Source organism: Zonotrichia leucophrys, chromosome 3 (assembly GCF_028769735.1).
Source record: "Zonotrichia leucophrys gambelii isolate GWCS_2022_RI chromosome 3, RI_Zleu_2.0, whole genome shotgun sequence".
Classification (NCBI taxonomy): domain Eukaryota; kingdom Metazoa; phylum Chordata; class Aves; order Passeriformes; family Passerellidae; genus Zonotrichia; species Zonotrichia leucophrys.
Window position 1 is genome coordinate 69,715,848 of NC_088172.1, and position 22,711 is coordinate 69,738,558.

Genomic DNA, 22,711 nt, shown 5'->3' on the forward strand with positions numbered 1-22,711 from the left:
CACAAGCTGAAACCAATTAGAGAATAAATAAAATTTCAATTAATAGCTTAATTTCTACAGTAATATCTACACTAGTAACATACAAATAAAAATCTTTCAAAATTAAATAGCTTTATATTTATAAATTTATTCATCCTAGAAAAATAACTTCTAAGGGGGATCAGCAATTCTTAGTCCTTTTGCAAATGTGACAGTCAACATTAAGAGATCTGCAACATTTTGAAGACCACATATGATATCCATTTCAGAATGGGCATGTTGGCTAAGACATGCCTTTGTCCAGAATTCTCAGAATTTTGCCCAGAATTCTCAGTGCCACTTTACCAAGGAGATCAAGTAATCCTCACCACCAATTTCTCCTAGCATAAAAATGCCTACAAATTAGATAACAGTTTATATTAAGAAACAATACTCTGCATTGACAGAATTAGTGACCGCATCTTACAATATGAAACTACTGTACTTCACTTACTGCTTAATTCCTACATTGGTTTTATTAACTCAGTCATTCTTAATTAAGAATATAAAATGACCCAAAGAAAAACAACAATTAAGCTGAAAGCCAGCTAAAGAATGCAACACTAACATGACTTATTTTCATAGATTTCAAGGTTGAGTCCATTCATTTATCCCATCACTCTTCAAGTATAATGTGCCATCACAGTACTTCATGTGTGTAGATGAGAAAAACCACAAAAAAAAAACTATAGTGACATTTTTATAAAGAATGTCTTGCAGAAAAATATCCAGTCTTGAAGACAAGAAAAATTACCACCTCCATAGCTGCTTTTCTCAAATTCAACTGTTGTGCCTGATTTTCCACAGTGATTTTTCTGACTTGTTGATTTAGACATTAGAAAATATAATGAACAAAAATGTTATCACAAAAATATCATTTCAATTATGAACAATAAAACAAATTCAGTCAAACGACAGATTCATTTCCATGGAAGGAAAACTGAGCTCATAATCATAATATATATTGTTTTTCAAAAATCAACTAAGCAACCAAAATGTTGATAAGATCCTAATTCCTACATTTTTAGTTAGGAACAACACAGCAAGGAGGTGCTCCTGTAATCCATTGACACCAGTAACCTACCTCCAGCTGGTGATCACTCCTTACTAACGCCATACGGGCCCTTTGCAATGAACCATGCATTAGCTTGTGCAGTCTTAAAATCAGTTTCCTCAACCCCATTTGCTTCAGTGCTTTATCAACAAATGGCCTGTAAATAGAGGTCAAACAGTGTTGGCCGCAGCTTCCCTCAGCGCTGCATTCTGGAATAACCCAGGAAGTAGAGTCTTCCTCAGATTCAAGCCTATCAAGCCTCCTTGAAAAATGGTCCTGAAAGTCAAAATTTGGTTTATTAGTAAAATTGTTCTTGATGGCTTGTCTGAGTTCCTCAACATTCTCCTCAGAGATTTGTTCGTCACCATCACTCTCTTCTGTGCATGTTCCTGAGGACTCCTTTATTTCTACTTCCCTATCAATGTCTTCATCATCTGGATCATTGTCCTTAGACAGTCGAGGAGAAGGAATTTCAAACACTGGCCAGCCAATGTCAGACAGATTTTTGATGCCCAATACAGTCCCCATAATCCTTAGTTTCTGGTTTAAGTCTTTTGTAATATTTAACCATAGACAGAGTGCCTGCACCCTGTCTTGGAAGTCCTTTGCAGCATACTTTTCGTAGTCCTTTTGAAGAGCCTGCAGAGATGGATAAAGTGCTTCTATGTACTCCAGCAGCTCCATGATTCGCTTTACCTGCTCAAACGAGACCCGCTGCCGATGGAGGTGTTCATGGTAACTCGAGTAACCCAAAGCACTAGTTCCATGTGTTGATTTGCAAACTCCTTCTCCTGAAGTACCATTGAGACTGGCTCCATTTTTTACAGAGGAGAAGTTTCCATAGTCCACTTTGAAGGTGAGGATTTCATTGATGATATCGGGGATAGCTTGACGGGCTGCATAGAGATAGAGGTCTTGGTCATTAATGCTCCGGCCAGCATGCCAAGCTTGCAGCTCCAGCCAGATCAGCTCATTGGATCGGTTCAACCAGACAGAGGAGGTGTTTTCCTGTCCCCTCTGCTCCCTGTCCTTTTTCTTTGAGACTGAGGTAAGTTTTAACAAAAGCCGGAGGGTTTCAAAGAATTTTAACCGGTCTGCCGGGCAGTCGGTCCTAGAAGTCTGGCGCGTGGTTCTGGGTATTGGCATGGGCACAGAGACTGGAAGCTTAGCATGGCTACAGCCAAGGCTGAGGTAAGGCTTATTGAGATCAACATCTGGAATTGTTTTTTTTGGCAGAGAGCCACCAACTGAGTCTAACATAAATGAGCACTGCACATTTTTCTTGTGATCTCGTTCTGTTGTCCTTAGGGCATCTCTGATCTTTTTCCCTTGCTTATAGCTGTGCTCTTCCACATTCTCAATGGTTTTCCCATTGTCTTTATGCAAAGACTGAGATGGCACACTCATCTTTTCTGTAAGCAAAGAAAAAACAATGTGACTGCAGCAACAAAAACAAGCATATTTCAGCTCAGTTCCCAATCATTTTTCTTAGGTTGAGCATAAAAATGTTTAATATCAATAAAACAAAACAGGAATGGATAGAAGTAAAATGTAATCTTATTATTAGAAGTTACCACTACTATACCCTAAACCAAAGGATTTTTTCTTTTTCTGTTGCTTTACCATTTTTTTTGCAGAAAGAACCTCAGGAAATTCTCATCTTGAGTATTTCTCATCTTGAGTATCCCAATGACCATGGTGTGACAGAAATTAAACAACCAAGTACCAGAAGTAAAAGCAAGCCAAGCTCCTAATTCCCAAAATTCTTTCAGTTATCTAAATAAAGATACCTTAAATCTTACTTATAAACATCTAAAAAGTTATTTCAAATTTATTTTTATAATAATTAGTTACATCCAACCAACCTCTGACAGACTTCTCTTACTGAAGTAAAGCCATTCAAGCTCAGTAAGAGCATATGCATACACATTCAAGGTCAACAAACTACTCCACAAGGTTTTGGGGTGGCTTTTTTTTTCCTCTTCATAATACAAAATAACTGTTCTGAAGTGGTACACATAGGCAAAGTTAAAGAAAAAAAAAACAGCCATGAACTTTCCAGAAAATGATACTTTACACAACACTATCCAATTAATCAGGGAAAAAAACCTCAAACATATTTTAAGATACTCATGATAACAAAGAAAAGGATATTATCATGCCAGAAGTAAGAATCATTCCCCTCACAAATACAAAGACCTTGCTCCAAAAACTCTAAATCTATAAGCAGGGATAAACAATAACTCCTCCTTTCTCATAAAGGTATCAAACTTCCACGTGTGCTCAGAAGCAAAGGCTAACAATGTAATATAATGTATTATATTTCTTTAGTATCACAATGTCTCTGTTTAGAAACTAACACTTTTTTAAAACACATAATGAAAATAGAAGAACAAAAAAATCACCAAAAGCAAGAAAAGTTTACATGGTGACTATATACAGGGATAAAACAGAGTTAATGTTGCAACAGAATTTTACTTACTTTTAAATGTGCCTTTCAGTGAAGTTAAAGAGGCTTAATAATTCTAATGCCTACAGTTAACTGGCAATAGTAACAGGATATTTTTGTATTTTCATATAAGGAAGAGGTATTTTGGTGAATTCTGTCTTCAGTGATGTTATTTGGAGGTTGCATGAAGTGAATGGGAAGAGAAGCTTTGGAAAATGTTTGTGTTGGCCCTTCTTTTATTACGAACTTGCATTCCACAGCCCTACGCAACCAAAGAATTTACTATATTCCCTTATTCACCCCAAACAATTCACCTTTTTCTTCCCTACATTTTACCTCAAAAATGTTACCCTTGCTATACACTCTAACGTTTCCTTGTTTCATGTGAGGCAATTTAAAAAATTGCTTCCAAAACATTAACTAGCAATAGTCAAGCTGCCATAACTCTGGCAAATAATTGTTTGACATAGTTTGTTATTTGTTTAAAAATATATTGAACAAACAACAAAACAAACCCACAAAAATCTAGTTGTATTCTGTATGAAAACATTGAACATACAATCTTAAATGGCTTTTTTGCACCTATGCAATTTCAGAAACAACAAAAAAAAATCATTTTAAGCTAAAAGGTTTTATTATGTGGTACCATTACCTAGCAACATTAGGGGAAAAATGCATATCAAGTATGGGTTTTCCCCCAGAATCTCCTTATACTAAAGCACCATATACTAATCTAATCTACTAATCTCCTTATACTAAGTTACTAAAGTAACTGCACTTTAAGTGATTCACTGACATTAAAGAGTAAGGAATAATCACTAAAAATTGTATTTTGCAATAAACAGCCTGTGAAGTGCTTCAGAACAGTAAAAGTGAGCAGAAAAGCAACTACACCATTACTATAATCACAGAATCGCAGAAAAAAGCGATTAAAAAATACTTCTGAAAGTAATTTTTTCCAACTTTCTCCTCAAAATTGGGTTTATTTCAAAACTAGTTTAGCCTGCTCATAATTTTACCCAGTTCCGTTTTAGAAATCTCTAAAGATAGAGATCTCACAAGCCAACAATCCCTCTAGTAAATTTCATTGTTTAAGCACTGTCGTAGCAAAATTTTTTTTCTAAGACCTAAGAGCCTTCCCTTGTTGCAATTCACGACAGCTGCCTCGTGTTCTCTCACTGTACCTCAGCATCCAGCTCCACCTTCTGTATAAGTGCACCTCCACCAGGTAACAAGAGGCATTTTAGGGAAGATCCCAGGCACCACACCTACCTTTCGAAGCGGAGCGGCCAGCAGGTCTGCTGACATTATTTTTCTGGTGCTTTGTTGACATTCGCTTCATCTGGCGGGGTGTGCTGGGGGGAGAAGCGCCATAGAAAGTGTCAGCACTTGCTTCATCTGATAATTCCTCAGGGTCGGATTCAGAGATCTTGGAAGTAGCATCTCCTGATTTGCACTCTTTCCTGCAGAGAACAAGATAAACCATTACAATCAAGATAAAGACATTTTACTTGCAAGATCTGCTTTAAAAGCTATTTCATCTAAAAATCACAACCACAGTCAATCTTCTCTATTTTATGGTCACATCCATGTATACCTACCCCAGTTTTTTTCATATCCCTAAGGATAAGTTTCCAGTCAAATAAATACTAGGCAACATACAAAGAGAATGGTATAGGCAGTGTCACTAGAAGAACACAATGTAAACATACACATGTATGTATCTCTTCCTGAAAAGACTTGTGGCAAGCCTGAACTAAGAGATGCAGTAAATAAACCAAGGTTCAAACATACAAAGATAATGCAGGACATTCAATCTAATCAGTAGCATGGAGAACAGCAGAGATCTTCTCTTCCATCCTCCACCCTCTAAACCCCTCATATCACAAAGGCAACTTCTAAAATCACTCTCCCACCCTTCATAAAACTTTTATCTAGCATAGGAGATCTGGAAGTATTTTTCATAGATTTTAACATCAAGAATACCATTAAGATCATAAATAAATACACCCAGTGGTGCCATACATGGAATTCTCGTGCTTAAACACATATCAGGGAGAACACCACACACCATTTTCAGAGCAAAAAAAAGAAACTCTTTGCCTGTATTTCCTCACTTATTTCTGAAGCAGGTGTGCAAATAACAACTCTACAGAACTCTCAGTAACTCTTGACTCGAGTAAAAGACACTGAGGCAAAGAAATAGTAAATCTAAATCAGTGCAAGATAGCATCAGTATCTGATAACTTCAATTTCATTCAAATCACAAATTATATTTTACTTGCTACTATTTTAGGGGCAGACAAGGAATGTTATTCATAACTCTAGGGAAATGAGTCTGAGTTACTGCAGCAAGAAGTATGTCAGAATATTGACAGCTAGTAGAACAGTAGTAAGGCTAACGAAACAAAAACAAAACACAAATACTCTTCTTTTTCTTGGTCTTCAGCTATAAACAGAAAAAAATACTGTTCACCAATTTCTGCAGATAAACTTTACTGGTTACCCAATAAAAATGACCCAGGTGGTATCACAGCAACCCCTGGAGTCCCAGGAGTGCCCTACAATGTGGACATGGTGACAACCACATAAAATCACCAATACTTTTAGTCTGGTTTCCTTGCCTTGGGACATCATGCAGCTGGCTGAGTCTCAGCAATGTGATTCAATCAACCCCCACTGTCCAAATATAAAAAATAATTCTTACAATTGTTCCTACAGATCTTGTGAAAATAGGGGGATGAGCAGGAGAAATGGATCTTGAGCTGGGAAAGTAGAATTCAAGTTTCCATCTTTTGGGACACCAGAAGAGCTTTACTTCTGAGAATGTTTGCAAACACTCCTACTGCAAAACAGGCAGAGAACACCCCTCTGATCTTGCCAAAGACAAATCAACCACAAGAGACTAAACCACATAAAACAGAAGTCGTTAGTTCCAGCACTTATGGAGCCATTTATTTTTTCAGTGATCTCACTGGCCTGGCAAGGCACAGGGTGGAGTGCTGATGCTCCTGCAGAGTCTGGCAGAACAGATCCTGCAAGCACTCACGTTAGGTGTCCAAGGCAGTTTTAAACTAGGACAAGTTACCTCATTAGGGGAGACCAGTGAAAACACTGTTTTCCTTCTGTTTATAAGTAAGCAACCTCTTTGAAAAACTTAATGATCAAAACCTCTCCACCAAGCCAAACTAAGTGATCTTTAAAGAACTTTATGTTATTTAAAGTTATGGTCTCTATCTCTGGAGGCCATCTCTGTAGATGGGGCCCTTACAGGACATGGTTTATTGGTGGACTTCAACACATTACAGTCAGACTCAATCTCAGAGGTCTTTATCAACCTAAATGATTTATAATTCTACCTTGTTTGTTTCTTGCTAAGTCTGATGAGAGAGCATGAGTGCCAGAAGTATCCCAATTACCCTCCAACCTCACACCTGGACTACATATACACCTATACAGCAGCATCCAGTATGACTTACTTAACATTCAACCATTTTTGCTGGGTAATTTAGTAAGATGTTCTTTGATAAGAAGCACAGCAGACATCACAAAACATGCAGCACTTGAAATCATATCACAAAACCAGCAATCATGCTCTTGTTCGTAACAACAGATGCAGTCTTGTTAGCAGCTGGTGAGATGATCTAACCAAAGCTGGCTGCTCTGCTTAGAGAGAAAGGCACAGGCTGCAAAGCAAGTTTTAAAAATCCAGCATACTCAGATTTGGGTTTGTGTGCAAAGCCTATACCTCAACTCAGTGTCAATTAATACAATGAATCAGTTTCATCAGTGCAAACCTTATGGTAAAAAATGCACCAAATATACAGGGTCTGAGCTGCATCAGCTTTGACATGCTAGGATCAATTTTCCTAATCCACACAACAGCAGACATACACAATCTTCATCAGCAACACCAGTACTGAAATCAGTTATGGTTTTACAGATTACTGACACAGCATTTGCAATGTTTGTGTGTTATTTACCATCATGAACAAACCATAGACTAATTAAACCTGCCTATCTCTAAAACGCGGTGCTGGCAAACCTGAATCAGATTATAGTGGTGGTTATTAGACAGAATTGTTGGTTCCTAAATACTGTTGCAACCAGGGTTGAGAAACATTAATCAAGGCTAATTTCTTCTTAGCTACCAAGATATGCAGGTTTTCTCCCCCACAGCCAGTGAGAACCATCCAAATCTCAATCAGGCTTACACACAAAGTGAAAGCCAGAAATGTGACAAATGCAGTTACTATTTGCCAATAGCAGCCTAAACCAAATCCCTACTAGGAAAACTAGAAGTGTGTAATTTTCATATTCTATTCACAGGTTCCCAGTCTCAATTTTCATGAGAAAAATGCTTCTTGGAAATTTACCCTTGGAATATAAGAAAGACTGTAGCCAGGATGCATAAATCACAAATATTGTAAAAGTTTTAAGAGCAGTACGGTAATAACAACAACCAAAGCAAAACACCTTGACAGCTCTGAAATGCACCAAAAAACCCCAACCAACTCAGAATGTTTCCAAAAGTAACTACTGTATGTTATAACAGGGTGCATTTCAACCAGAAGCTGAAATGACAGAATGCATAATTTCTTTAATTTGTACTTCTGGATGACAACAGGATTTGTTGGTTTGGTTGTTTTTTTGGGTTTTTTTGCTAAGTAAAAGTGATGGTAATGTATTTACAAATCCAGATCAGTCATGAAAATCAAGATAATTCTTGTAGATTTTCAAAGGCCTGCAAACAAAAATAGGAAGGGGGGATAGAAATTAAGGCATGAAATTTGAAGCAGCAGGGCATGAAACAAAAAGTCTGGTAACCACCACTACTGATAAAGGCCACAACCTCTAGAAAAATATGCTCATTAATCACTAAAAAAACAATCAGCAAATTAAAAGACCACTGAGGATCACAGGGGAACATTACAATAATTAGGCTGAAGTAGGAGGAATAAGATTTTTAACCAGCACAAAATTTTGCAGTTTCCTGAAGTATCATTCAAACTGGCAAAGTTTGTAACAGCCATTAATGAGAGATCATTCTAAAAACTGTGAGAGCTATATGGGGAAAAAAACATCTTTTCACTCTTCCTTTCAACCAGCTACCCTCGTCATCAGCAGGAGTTCAAATACATGAGGCACTTCCACAATGAACTCAGGTTCTTGCGGAGGGGGGCGTACGTGGCCCGAAGTTTAGAGTCCGACTAGCTGAGGGCGAAAGGCCGATGCCCCTCTGCAATTCCTGGCCAGCACCCTTCGGCGTCTGATGGCCTCGGGCTGCGCTGGCTGAGGACTGGCTTACACCGCTGGTATTGGGGAGGAACGTAGCTGACCATTTCACCAGGGGTTAAACATCGGTTTATTGAAGGTGTTGCAGGATCTAAACGCGGGGAAACCAACCGGGAAAAGTTTTTTTTCAATAGGGGGTGAAACAGGATTATAAAGGAGGGGGGGTGGGTACAGGCGGAACCAATCGGGAAAGGTGAGGGGATGAACTTCACAGAACTGACACTCCATGGAGACCAATAATCAAAAGGTAAGGGAGGTGTCCTGGGACCCCAGCCAGCCACCATCTCCAGAGAGGAGAAGGTTCTCGAAACCTGGGAGGAGAAGGGGGTGATTGACTGGGCCCAGGGAGGAGACAACTTTCACTTATAAGGGAAACCAGGGGAGGAGCAATTACATATCGGCAACTATGAATAGCGAGGTTACCATAACAACTTAACTGACAGGGTAGCAGTGGCGGGAAAAACTGGGGGAACAAAACCATTTTACACATAATAGGGGAGAACAATACATAAATTGGGGGAACAACACAAGAAACTTAACAACACACTACAACAGGTTCAGCCATTGCTCATCATCCCACGGGCAGGCTCAAAGCCAGCTGGGGATCAGAGCAGCAGAGGCCAATGGCCGGGACTACAAGCACATGGCGTAAGTTTGAGTTCTGCAGCTGCCACACAGGAGCCAGGATTGTCACCCACCACAATGGCCTGGAAGCTGTGCACTGCAGACACTGCTGCTGCAAACAGCCTCCTGCAGCTTCAAAGACATCACACCATGCAGGAATCAGGAAGGCTCTTTCTCAACACTTCTTTCAGCACCCTGCCACTTTCATACAGAAAACTGCAATATCTTTACAGGGTCCAGCCCCAAATTACCAAGTACCAGCTCTTGACATTCAGTGTCTTTGTTTTAAAAGCAAAGTATCTGTTTTTCAAATATATACTCCTTAACTCAGATTCAGCTGGATAATTAATGCAGGAAGACAAAGCTACATTAGTCTGTTCTTAGTAAAGCACATTCCCAGTCAGCAAAAGCAGCAGAAAACACAGGCACTACACACTGCCAAACACATCTTGTTAAAGTTAAGGTAGCTCTCCCTAAATGTAGTTGCAACCAGCCTATTTCAAAGAGTATTCTGACAAGAACTGTCATCACCCAACAGCTGCTGGTAATACAAAAAGCCTACACAATTTTTAAGTACCCACCTTTGCACCTGTTAAAACAGAAAAACTCTGAAGTATTCAGTCAGTGCTGCTAAACACCACACACAACAAAACTGGAATCAGAACCCCAGTTTCTTTGGGGCAGTACTAGGTTTCATTTTGTTGCAGAAGAGAATGTAATGTTAGTCCTGGACCTACAGCTCAAGGAAGGGACTTCACTAAACAATCAGCAGCACCTTGGGTATCAAAGACTGAGGATTAGGCAACCTAATCAGGAAAACAAGATGGAAAATCCTGAAGTTCTGCTACAGTACGGGACAACTACCTGGTGTAAACACATAGTGCTACATTCCAACATTAGGAAAGATCATGCACCACTGTATTTTAACCACTTTTTAAAAATTATGTTCTGAAGGAAGCTGTAAACTCAAATAAATGGACATGGTTCTGACAAGTTGCCGAACTGAAAGCAGAAGCAACTAAAAATCCAGCTTTGGTTAAGGCATTTTCAAAGATCTGCTACACGTCTGAATACAAAAATGAAGTGTTTGATGCTACTGCATTTACTATAAACTGCCCTAAGTGCAGCAAATGGAAATCTTCAGTACAAGGCAAGGAAAAGATCTTGTTGGGTTTTTTTTAATTACATTTTTTATTACAGCACAGCAGGAATTTGCACACAGTATGTACAAATGAAGCTGTATTTTTTTGCTATACACACCCTGTTTAAGTCTGGCACAGCGCTTACAGGAAGAATATTTCAAATTATGTTTTAAAGAAGATACAGTACCAGCATAAAAATTTCAGTTTTAATAAATATTTTAATTCAAATTCAGCTGTATATAGCTACATTTTTTTTCTCCCAGAGGAATCAAGGGAAGGCAGGATATGTGATCATTTATCTCTGCAGCCTAGGAATGAACAACCAGCATACTGGGGGGAAAAAGCTGATACCTGGACAGGAGTAAAGGAGAGCAAAAAATTTATTCATAACAGATAGTAATTTTACCATTTATTCCTGACACAAAATGCAAAAAAGCACTTGCATCTTTCATCTAGTATGTCTACATATGCAAATCCTATAGAATCTAAGTTTGCATTAAAACAGCTTACAGCAGAGACACTTGTAAAAAAGGAAGCAATATTCAAAAAACTTTTATCAAGTATGAAACGTAAAGCTATTCACAGTGAAGACCCTCAGAAATTACCAACACTACAGGCATGGTAAGATGACATGATAAAAAGGGGAACCTGCTCCAGTGCACCTTTTGCTTCCCAGGTTGCACATCCCTGCCCCTTTTGCCATCCCTTCTGCACAGAAGCCAACAATCCTGTGACAATCACCAACCTGGCAGTGAACAAACCCATGGGTTTTTTGGTGCACCATTTACCTGTCAGATGAACTCCCACAAGCAAAAACCCCACAGCCACGCGACAGCCAAGCTCCTCCTCTACATCCTTCCTGAGGCATTCACCCTGGCATTCCCTTGCAGAGACACCAGGGTGAAGAAGGCAACCTGCTGAGTGTTAAGTGAAAAGGTGCCCTCAGTCACTCTCTTCTGGCTGCACATGAAGCCATTTTACATGACTGTCTGTCCTTTCTGCTTTCCAGACACTTTGCCAGAAGTCACCAGCACTCCAGATGCACAGGCATAACCTAAAGTACCAACCCTGGCTCTTCACTGGTGCTGACAAAACAATCCAGCTTAGCTGGAACACCTCTGTTAGCAGGATTTTTCCAACTTCAGCCACTTTAATTTTGATTAGGCAGCTAAATGTACTTAATGTCACACTAGCAAGTTCCATGTGGCAGGCATTCCTAGTTGAGGGAGGGCAAGAGAGGGATGTTAGGAGATGAGAACAGTCATTTTTAGCTGAGTTAGCTGCAAAACCAATGCAGATTTTTACTTGCAGCAACAATAAAAGCAAAATACTTGGGCAGGAAAATGCTTAAAGTGATACAGGTGTAACCATCAAGAACTGGTTGATTACATAATTCCAGTAGCTTTCTTATAAATTAACCTATGAACAAGGGAGTGTGAGCATAGAAATAATGACAGAACCACTAAAGCTTCATTAGTGAATTGTCAGGATGTAACAGAAACCCTTGAAAAGCCCTGCTTTGTTCACGATTTACACCTTGTTTCTCTTAGAAAACTAACCTGTAGCAGGGCTGCTCAAATGAGGGCACTCAAGGCTGCAATGAAACCCGTGCCACCCACTGCAAACTACAGGTTTACACTACAATAGTCCAGCTAGCAGTAAAGAACCAAGTACAATAAATTCCACATCAACTAAGGAAGCAACAAACAGCAAGGACTTCAGCTGCAACACAAACAGAGGTTTGGAGTGAGACTTCACGGTGAGAAAATCACCAATGTTTCTCTGGAAACCACCAAGGACAAAATAAAATTACTTGGGAAAAGACTAATGTACAGCTTTGAGCTAAACAGTTAAACTGTAATTGATTCCCAGCAACAACTTTTCCTCCTTGGTAACTCTCAATTAAGCTGTTTAATTAGAATGGAAGGACCCAGCAAGTGTGAACACACTTCATTTCTACAGTAGACCTCAAGCACACATTTGACTGGGCATCACAAATTTCCTTAAGAGCACTAATGTACTTACTAGCAAATTTTAGTTTAACAGAAAAATTTTAACAGAATGTTCACCTTCTCAAGATCTGGAAGCCACCAGAGTCAGTTCTGCAAATTACTACTACTTTGGCACTTGTCCCAAAATTCTCCTATATTCCTGGGCAGAAGCTTCTATATGTGCTTACTATATTTACAACAGAATGACAATGTCACAGAAAAATCTAACCAAAGTTATTGAAAGAGTGGTGAAGTATTGAAGCACCTTTTGGCTGATTAGAACAACATGGTAAACCTCAAAAGAAGAAATTGTCAAACATTGATTCAAGAATAAATTAAGCACAATGCAAAGTAGGATTCATCATATCTTTTTATAGCAAGTAGTGATAAGCACTACTGAGACACATTTAAATGATATAAGGAAGTAATTTTTCTTCTGCAAGTTATACCGACTAGAAATAAGGATAAAAAATTAATAAAATAGAGTTCTCATAAAAGTTTTGGCAGTTCTTCGTGTTCTCATCTCAGAAAAAAATACTCAGAACTTTCAGTTCTTTTCTACCAGCAAATCTGAAAACAGAGAAAGCTTAACTAATTTTTCCATCTTGGATTTTTATTATAAGTTTTCATACAAATTTGAACCATGATGTAACAGCATTTACAGTACATTCATTTCTGAGCTTGCCCCCAATAGATTATTTGATTAAAATTTGCCATGTTTTATTTCAAAAGTAAAAATGTCTATTTAATTCTACCCTTGCTCTATAATGTGCAATAAAGTGTGAAAGTGTTGATGGGTTTGTTAGGTTTCCACATCCACATTTAAGCCTGCCAAGTGGGGCTGCAAATGGATCAAAGGTTAGAACTGCAGAAACAAGAGCTAAGAGAGCTTTACCCAGCCCAGTTAGTAGCCAGCTCTCTTCACTTAACCACTGATGTTAAAATATTCATTGATTCCAAACCCCATGCTTCTCCTTTAGTGCTGCTTTTTCAACCTCAACTATATGCTAGCTCATATTTGGGAATTTGAACTGATTTTTTTAAGTAAGGATCTCTGAAATATGCTTTCCTCACTAATGATGTTTGAGCTCTACATAGTACAGTATCAATCCAAAGGGTAAGTGCTGCAATTAAGCTCTTGGCTCCTGCACAGATCAGATCCCAAGGTCTCAAGCCACACACCAGTGCAGTAAAGTACACTTCATTAAGAACTATTTATGAAAAATCTGTACTAACACACCTGCATGGCTTTTCTGGAAAACTTAAGCTCCACCAAGAAAAGTTACATACTACTGAGAAAAGAGTGTTAGGTTGCTAGGTTCAACTATAAATATATAACATATAAAAGTGATAAACTGGGAATTGCACAGACCTGTGATAAAAGATAAAAAGAACTGTAACAGCCATTCTCCCCCCACTCTCCCATACACACTCTACTCTTCTGGCAGAAAGTTCCATTCCCAGATAACAAAAAGCTAACAATTGCTTATGATCCCAAAGTTTCAGTTCATCATTTAGACAAAAGCAAAGTCTACAAGAACCCTGAAGGTGAAGCATTGGAAGTTAAATAGGTTTTTAGTGGAAGCTGCTCTCTGAGCACAGCAGGCTGGACTTCTTGTCTGTGACGTTTGGAAAATCCATGCAATGCAATGGGACTTCAGTCCTCTGCACTGTTTGGAGCATCCCAAAAACTCAGGGGTCACACCCACGGAGAGCTCGACAGTGAGGCCAAGAAGTCATCGAGGCACAAGTAACCGTGGCCTTGTTATCACTTACTGAATGGATGTTCCACAGCCAAAATGGTAAAAACTCTTCCAAATACTGCTCTCAGGAAAAGCAACAGCAATAAACAGCAGCACAAGCAAGCCAAGGGCACAATAAACCATACATTTACACCACATTAGAAAGCAACACATGATACTCAGTACCACTAAATATCAGCAGAACACAGACAGAACAGAACTTATTTCCTCCTTCTACCCCAAGACTGCAGGAGACATTCATCAGCACAATAGTTACATCCTATCTTGTCTGGCTCCAGAATAAACCTGATTGGGTTTCATGACAAATTAATGTGACTTTACACACAGGGTTCTTGGACACAAGTGAGCATTAGTAACACTCAAATTCAGATGTTAAAGACAAAGATTCTCATTTGGCTTTACGTTCACAGTAAGCCAAGAGTGAGCATGGCACCCTTGCCAACTCTTTAAATAAATAAGCTTCTAAGTTATTTTTTAAAATTCAAAAATTATTTACTTAATAAATTACAGACTAAATATAGCATCAGTGCAATCAATATCAGAGAAGAATAAAACCGAAGGAAAGTAACAGTTTTGCAAACATAAACATTGTAGATGACAGCAAATCCAACCACACAAGTGATAAAATGAGCTGAGACTCCTGTGCTGACAGAGGTCAACACACTATTGACTAGCAGTTGCTACTATGAAAAATTGTCTTCTAAATGTATTTTGGATGCAGTTGAAAAGAATGGTTTGGATATAATTTAAGAAATGTGGTTGTCATGGAATCTTTATAAACCTCTAAAAATCCCAATTAGCTCCCTGAGAATTACTGCATATCCCTTATGCTTTCCTTGAAATTCAGTAGATTTGTTTTCATCACAGCACAGTTTGCATTCCACAAAGGTCAATATCAGTAGCTTACATAATAGTAAAACCAACCTTGACACAGACAGCACTAATTAACAGACATAAAAACAACCCAGGCAGCCACACAACACCGACTAATCCTTACTGCTACAAATGCCAAAGACATCTCAAGCAGCACTTCATGTGTGTTTGTGCGTAGGTGGAGCAATCAGTCATTCATTCCAGACCTGCACATGTAAACAAGAAAATGCAATACATATAGAACAGAGATTACATCTCACCTCATTTAAATGCACGGGGGGAATAAAAGCTATGGCAAAGCTCTATATACTTAAATCATTTTTCCCACTGAAGCTATGATCTTAAGTTAATAAAATAAACTCTTTCACTGCTCATACACTATCAGCCATACAGATAGTCTGGCAAGCAAGAAAATATGTTGAGCACAATTCATGACACAACCTCAGGCTTGCCCCAAACCACAGATGCTGCAGACTGACAGCCCCAGTTCATTGTCATCCTGGAGACAACAAATCTGACAGACAGACTACTGACAAGTTCCCCAGCAAGGAGGAAGCCTCCACATAATTCACAATTCTGTCCCACTTTATTCACACCCCTTGCACTGGAGAAAAGAGGGTACAAGCAATCAGGGCACAAGTCAGGGCAACCCTATGACTCTCCATGCCTTTGCAGTGCCCCCAAACAAAGGGCAAATCCCAACAAAGGACATGCTTAAGGCCTCACTTTTCTCTACCGTGGATTTTGTGCCAGAAAATTCTTGGGAAAGCCTAAAACTTGGCTTGGGAAATTTAAAGCCAATGGGTAATAACCAAGAAGCACCAAAGGCACCTGTTTTTATTAGCATTCTAAATTATTTACGTGGAAACATTTTAGCTTGAAAACTTTCCATTTGTTTTAAGGATTGATACTTAAATGTGAATTCCTCACTAAACCTTTCAGTAGTATCTTTTCACTCATCCATAACCACTGCATGCTATCCAGGGTCAAAGTGCAATTCTACCTCAAAATCAACATCTGCTCGTAGCTTCCCAGAGCATTTTTCACTTTAGAGCTGTCTCCCCTCTCTCCCCCACAAAGTGTGTTTCAAGAAAGAAAGGAAGAGCTGGGAAAAACAGTGTGGTTTTGGAGAGGGATTCAAAATCAAAAGCTTTTGACTAAGGATTGTGTAATTAAAGAAAAAAAACATAGATAAATTTTGTGTTTGCCTTCAGTTTACAAAACTTACCATTGCATTTATACTCTAACAAGAGACAGAATCCTCACACAAATACAAGCAGATTTCTCACACCAAGCAGTCTCAAAACAACAAATCAATAAGTTTTGTTTATCAAACAAATGTAGGTGTATTGCTAATTCAGAATGACTGAATACTTCTCCCCCAGAACTGAAGTTAACTTAAAGAGAATGCATTATAGCAATGCACTTTGATACCAGCCAGAACTCTTTATCATAAGAACACATTCACACTCTACAAAAAGGATTAAAAGTGATCTGCCATCAAATGGATTTCAAACGCCCAAGCCTGTGCAAAATAAACTGATTTCAACAAGATTCTGACCTCACAGCCCCAAGAATAAACATCTAATGATGATTCCAAAATGTAAATCAGAAGCAATCATGTTTGAAAAAGCTTCAGACACTATACTTGTATTACATTTAGGTAAAAGCAAGTGCTACATAAAGCCAGAGAGGCAGGTGTGAACTCGGGACACAAAGTACACACAGCAGTGAATCACAGTGGATGCAGTACATGCACTACCCCACACAAATTAAGGCTGCCTAATTGTTTGGAGACATCCCCTTCCCACCCACCAGCTCACTCCGAAATAGCTAATTCAATTTTCATTTGCTGGGTAAAGTTGTCACCACATTGTCCACACCCACATCCGACTCATATAAACTGTCCTGTAATAAGCAGAATCCAGCAGAGGTCAGAAATGGCCCTGCACAGGAAATGCCTGGGTGTTTTCCATTCAGGCTCTGCAGATTACTCTTCTACGTGAAGACAGCCCAGGTCTAGGGTCATGCTCTTGTACAAACTTTATTTTAAATCATTTTCTGCTTAACCTGCAGAATTAGTCATTGAAGAGTCCTTTGAAAAGGAACTTAGAAGCTTAGTAATTCAGTCACCCTATAGCACTTGTATTTCATAATATTTCTGTTAAATCTTACAAACTTTATACATATTCTGATTTTGGCATTTTCATGAGACAAAAACAAATCACGAATGCACATTAAAAAGGCATTGTTCAACCCCATAGCGTTCACACCTTCCCTTTTATTCCATCAGTACAAAACAGCAGCTCACAATACTCAAGAACTGTCTCAGCAACACTACAGCAGATATTTTGCACAGCACACCTAGAACACAATGCACCTGACTACTACCTTACAGTACAAATTGATCACACAAGCGTTTTAAAAACGTTTCCTGAATGCCTCCTACTGAGAAGTGAAGTGCATCAACAGGATGTTACTTAAAAATGAGAAATAATTGCCACGGCATTAATAACTTAGACTTATGCAATACTTCTGCAGCCAGCTGGAAACACTAAACCATAAAGTAATTTGCACCCCCATCTCTCAGCAGGGCACAGATGGAGACTTGCAAAAAGCCAATCCGCAGGTCAGCACATTCAGAAGGTGACAACAGTTGCAGAAAGCTTTGAGGCATCACAACACTTCTTTGTGAGCGCTTTCTCTTTCGTTCTTTTTTTTTTTTTTTTAACTCTCTCGTCTTACAACTATCGATTGCAGCCCTGCCAGCAGCGATACTCCATGACCCCGCTGTTTTTACCGGCACGCCAGCGAGAACCCGATTTTCATCCCGGCTGCCATAAACACGAGACAGCCTTGCGAGAGGGCAGCGCTTTTATGGCTGCAGTTCACAAGTCAAGGAGCGCGGGTCACGCTCGGTCAGCGCCCCGCGGGCTCCAGCTGCCGCTCCCCCGCCGCTCCGCAGCCTCCGGCCCGACCCCGGCACCGGGCGGCAGTGCCCCGGCACAGCCGCCTGCACTGCTGCGAGGCTGGGGGCGAAGGAAACGATTTGCTTTTAAATGCAAAGCGCCCGCAAAACACTGCCTTACCCACCGCAGCCACTAGAGATTTCTTATCGAGCACCGTCTCGCTCCGTGGGCGCTCTGCAGAAGCGCTGAAGCAGCAGCAGCTGCAGCCGCAGGTTCTGCAGCGCGGAGGGGCCGCAGGCAGAGCGTGCACCCCCGGCCCGGCGCTCGCAGCCCCCGTCCGCACCGCTCCCTTCACGGAGCTCGCCCCGTGAGCCAGCGCTGCCTACTGACCTCCCCGGCGGCGACGGCGGCGGCTCCTCCATGGCGGCGGCGGCACAAACCAGCGCGGCGGCGTCTCTCATGCATGCACCGGCATGGCGGCGGCCCCCGGTGCGCGGCGCGGGGGCGCAGCGAGGAGCGGGAGCAGCGGGAGGAGGGGAGCGGGTCCCTACCCGGCTGCAGGAGCGCGGAGAGCCGCCCGCGCGGCCGCCATCTTGGGAACAGCCTCCGAGGGCAGCGGCGCCGGCAGCATCGCTACGGCGCGCCAGGAGGGACCGGCCGCGCCAGAGGCGCCCGCTCCGCCGCGGACGGGCTGGGGGCGGCTCCCGGTGCGGGTTTCCCCCTCTCGGCAGCGGGGTCGGGACTGGCTGTGGGACAGCGGCGCTTCCCTCCGGCACCGTGGAAATTACATCCCCACACTTCCCCGCGAGGGGCCGCGGTTATCCCGAGGCGGGGCGGTGACGGGGGCGCGGCGGGAGCTGCCGCCCCCTCCGTGCCCCGGCGGCGGAGCCGTCAGGCGCTGCCTGCGGGCGCCGCGGTCTCTGCCGCTGCTCGCTCCCACACCGCCGGCACACAGAGAGAAAAGAACAATATTAGTGCTGAGGGGAAGATGGTTTCCCTCAGCAGGTGCCCGCTGCCTGCAGCCGTGCTCGCCCCGAGTGCGGCGCCTGCGGAGCCTGGAGCGACCGCGGCCGGACCCAAGGGGCTGGAGGGCTGAGAGACCCCTGAGGTCCCCTTCGGGGACGTGCGTGGAAGAATAACCTTCTGTCTTTTATGCTCTGCTGCTGACAGAGTAACTTGTTTGAATTTATGAACCTGGACTTTTTAAACCCTCCAGCAGCGCTGGTTATCAGCCTCGGACAGAGAACTGGAGCCACGTTATCCAGCTGGAAATACAGGGAGGAAAATGTGATTTCCTAATCTGTAGGTTGGCTGGAATACCAATATCGATATTAACTCCCGCCAAAGGCAGTAAAGTGCCACGGGTCGTTTAATTGCTGTAATCGACTCTCAAGGGAGCCTCACCTTCTGTGTTACGGGACTGGAAGCGCAGCAACAAACCCTGGCATCAGTAATGTGTACACAAACCACATGCATTATTTCTGATGGGTGAAATTTGAGCTTGGACTAGAATCAATTCTACATTCTGCATTTTTGCACCAGTTCTTTCATTAGCTGTACAAGAAATGTGCACCTTTCTAGTCTGGTACCAAAATTCGGTTGTAAAGTCACTATTCATGAAATAAAGTTGTCCACCTCTCTGTCGAAGTTTAGGAAGCAAATTCAACAGTCCCTTTAAAATAAAAGAATTTTTTTTAAGCTGAAATGCAGGATATACTTCTACTGTATAATCTTAATATCATCTTAATATCATCTTAATATCATCTACTATTTATCATCTTAATGAATGCATGCTTAAAATGCAGGACCAGATAAATATCATTTTGCAGGAAGCCACTTAGGTCAAGAAAGATACTCAAATCACCATGACCCTGATGATCATGACATTGAAATATCAAGACATTCAGCACTTACATTAAGAATTATTAGTTAAGATACCTCATGTAATGGAAAAAGGCAGTATTTAGCATGTTAAAGACTTTTGCTGGAGTACCTGAGTGTAAAACCATAAAGCAGTTCCAATGGCAGATACACAAAATACATTCCCACTAATCTGTCATGGTGAACAAAACTTAGAAACCATAGCTGAAGGTCAAAAATTCTGAGGTGCTAACCTAAAAAATTAGTTGTCATCTCCATAAAAAGCATGCATTATCTAAGGTAAAGCTGCTTACTTCACAGTGTGCATGTGTTTTTTGTATAATCACAAATAACAAAGAGTCAATGTTACAGATTAAATTTGAGCATTCTTTTCAGTAAGGGATCATTGTCTCACACCATCTCTGCAGCTGTTTGCAGGGCAGAGACGTATTTAGCAATCCTGGCAAAATGTTTCAGCTTCTTTGCTTCTTCTATCAAAACCATGAATGCAGTGGTCTGTTAGAAGCACAGAGTTTTCATTAAATCTGATTTTGCCATAGATGGGATGGTGTGGAAGTGGAGACGTCCCAAGGGCCCTTGACAAAGGGAGAAATGGGGACTGACCACTGCCACTACTTTCTGTAAATATTAAGATAGTTTACTGGAGTAAACGGGGGTTCACTGCAATCTCTCAAACAAAATGGTCCAGAAAACTCTTCCCTGTTCCCATTTCCCCTTTCCCTTTAGGGCAACCCAGCATATTGCATTGCATCCCATTCTTGTGGTATATCCCAGAAAATATCCTAGAACTACAGATACTGGCCAAGCAAAGCAAGGCTGTAAATTTGATACAGACATGCTTCTTTATCCGCAGTTGACCATAGTGAGCAACATAGCTCCTGGCATCAAGGAGAAGATTGTAAGAGAAGAAGTTTATGAATGGCCATACCAAGAACTTGGGAAGAAATTAAGAGATGCAGGAATATTTGGAAGTGATGGTACAGGAAACAACAGATGACATAAGAATCTCAGAGCCTATATACAGATAATATTTGGCAAAGAAAAAATTTCAAGGCAATACAGAGGTCTTAAAAATTGATATGCAAAAAAAATTATTTATTTTTTCTTCTTTTAAGGAATGTCATATTTCAAAGACTTCCTGACTGCCATTTTCTGGAAACTGATAAATTTCACTTTCACTCTGGTTCTACTACTGAAACAGAAGAAGGCACAAAGTTAAAATATACATCACAATAAGTAGCATCTGTCTGTAAGAAAATAGAGTTAAAATATTAGGAGTGGATTTTATTGTCTGATGTGGCAAAATCATGACTCCAAAATTCCAGGTTAAAAAAACAAACCAGGAAACAAGCAACTGTCAAAATAGACAAACTTATTTCAGTTTAACTTCTGTTTTCAGAAGTTTTAGAATAATTTTCTTCTTTTTTTTTAGGAAACAACTAGCTTTATAATTTAGCAGATGCTGCAATTGCTTAGGAATTGCTTTTTATTCTAGCAACATGCCTTTTATTACAGTGGCAGTCCTACAACTTGCAATAGAAGTTTTAAATGGCAATAGCATCCTAATAACAAAAATAGGTCTTTGAAATAGCATTTTCAAATTTCTACTGCAACTACCCTCAAAATTTCTATCGATTCCTGGGGCATATATTCTGTTGTTCCTTCCTCCTCAAGTCATCACAGGTATCAGGCACAATTGTACATGCAGCTGTGCTTTTGCCATCTGCCATTTCTCCAGGTGTTTTCTATATACAAAAAGTCCTAATGAAGACAAACAAGTATTTGGTCCATGTAGGTAAATAAATATGTTTTTAAAATATATTTGAAATTTTTTCTCCTGGTACCTGTCACAATGCAAAACTTCCAAACTTTTTTTTTTCACTTTATGAATGTTGCACAGAATAAGGCACAACTTGATTTTGGGTTTTCTTAAGTCAGTAATGAAATCTAGTATCAGATTTTTCTTCACTGTGTGAACTGCATGCAAAAAAAAATCAAATTATTGACAAAACTAGCTTTGTACAATTTGCTTTTCCTTCAAATAAGTTGTTTAATTCTAATAAAAGCTATTTAAAAGTAAAAGCTAATTTAATCAGACATTAGAAAACAGCCTGATAGGTATAGTTAGTCTAATTTTAGTAAAATGTGCTGAAGACAGAATATTCATTTTTTCTTGGTCATAGATTAGAAATGCTCTTCTGCAGTGCAATGAAGAGTAACACATGAACAATACCTGCATTTAATATCTAGAACACGACCTGACACCATTTCCTATGTAGATATTGCAACTAGCATCTCCAGAGTCCAAATAAAACACCAAGATGTGTTTCTACCTGGGCATATGCAGACTCCTCCATCTACAGTCTCGTTGTTCTCACAGAAGATCAGGTTGGGGCTGGCATTGAAAGAAACAGAACTCACTTTTCAGTGTTATCTAACCTGAGCTTTGCTGCAATTGATTTCAAGTGTGAAGCTGACAGAAATGAAGGAGTCCCACTGTATATAGCCCTGTTCAATCACCCGTTACTGCTGTGATTCATTCACTTGGGAAGCTGGCATGGGAGCTGCCAAAGCTTGTTCAGCAGCGTGGTTTAACACCGGGCTGTAACAGGAGCCAGCTAACTTGACGGAGGTGGAATATTTCTGTCTGAGCTCTGTCATCTCACAGGCTGCATGTCAGATTGCACAGGGCTCAATACCATTAATTCACCA

General features: G+C 40.4%; 1 protein-coding gene across 6 annotated transcripts in view; it reads right to left on the minus strand.

The window, feature by feature from the left end:
- Positions 1 to 18,635, minus strand: part of MAP3K4 (mitogen-activated protein kinase kinase kinase 4) — a 63,809-nt gene extending 45,174 nt beyond the window's left edge. For 5 of the 6 annotated variants that reach the window (XM_064708690.1, XM_064708687.1, XM_064708684.1 and 2 more), the window contains exons 1-3: positions 18,509 to 18,635; positions 4,794 to 4,984; positions 1,103 to 2,484 (exon numbers count right to left, since the gene is read on the minus strand). In XM_064708690.1, coding sequence (XP_064564760.1) covers positions 1,103 to 2,484; positions 4,794 to 4,984; positions 18,509 to 18,579 — 1,644 coding nt within the window. In that variant the 5' untranslated portion in view covers positions 18,580 to 18,635. Of the gene's footprint in view, positions 1 to 1,102; positions 2,485 to 4,793; positions 4,985 to 18,009; positions 18,115 to 18,508 lie in introns of those variants that run through there. The other variant, XM_064708688.1, reaches the window with a different exon arrangement.
- Positions 18,636 to 22,711: the final 4,076 nt, after the last annotated feature.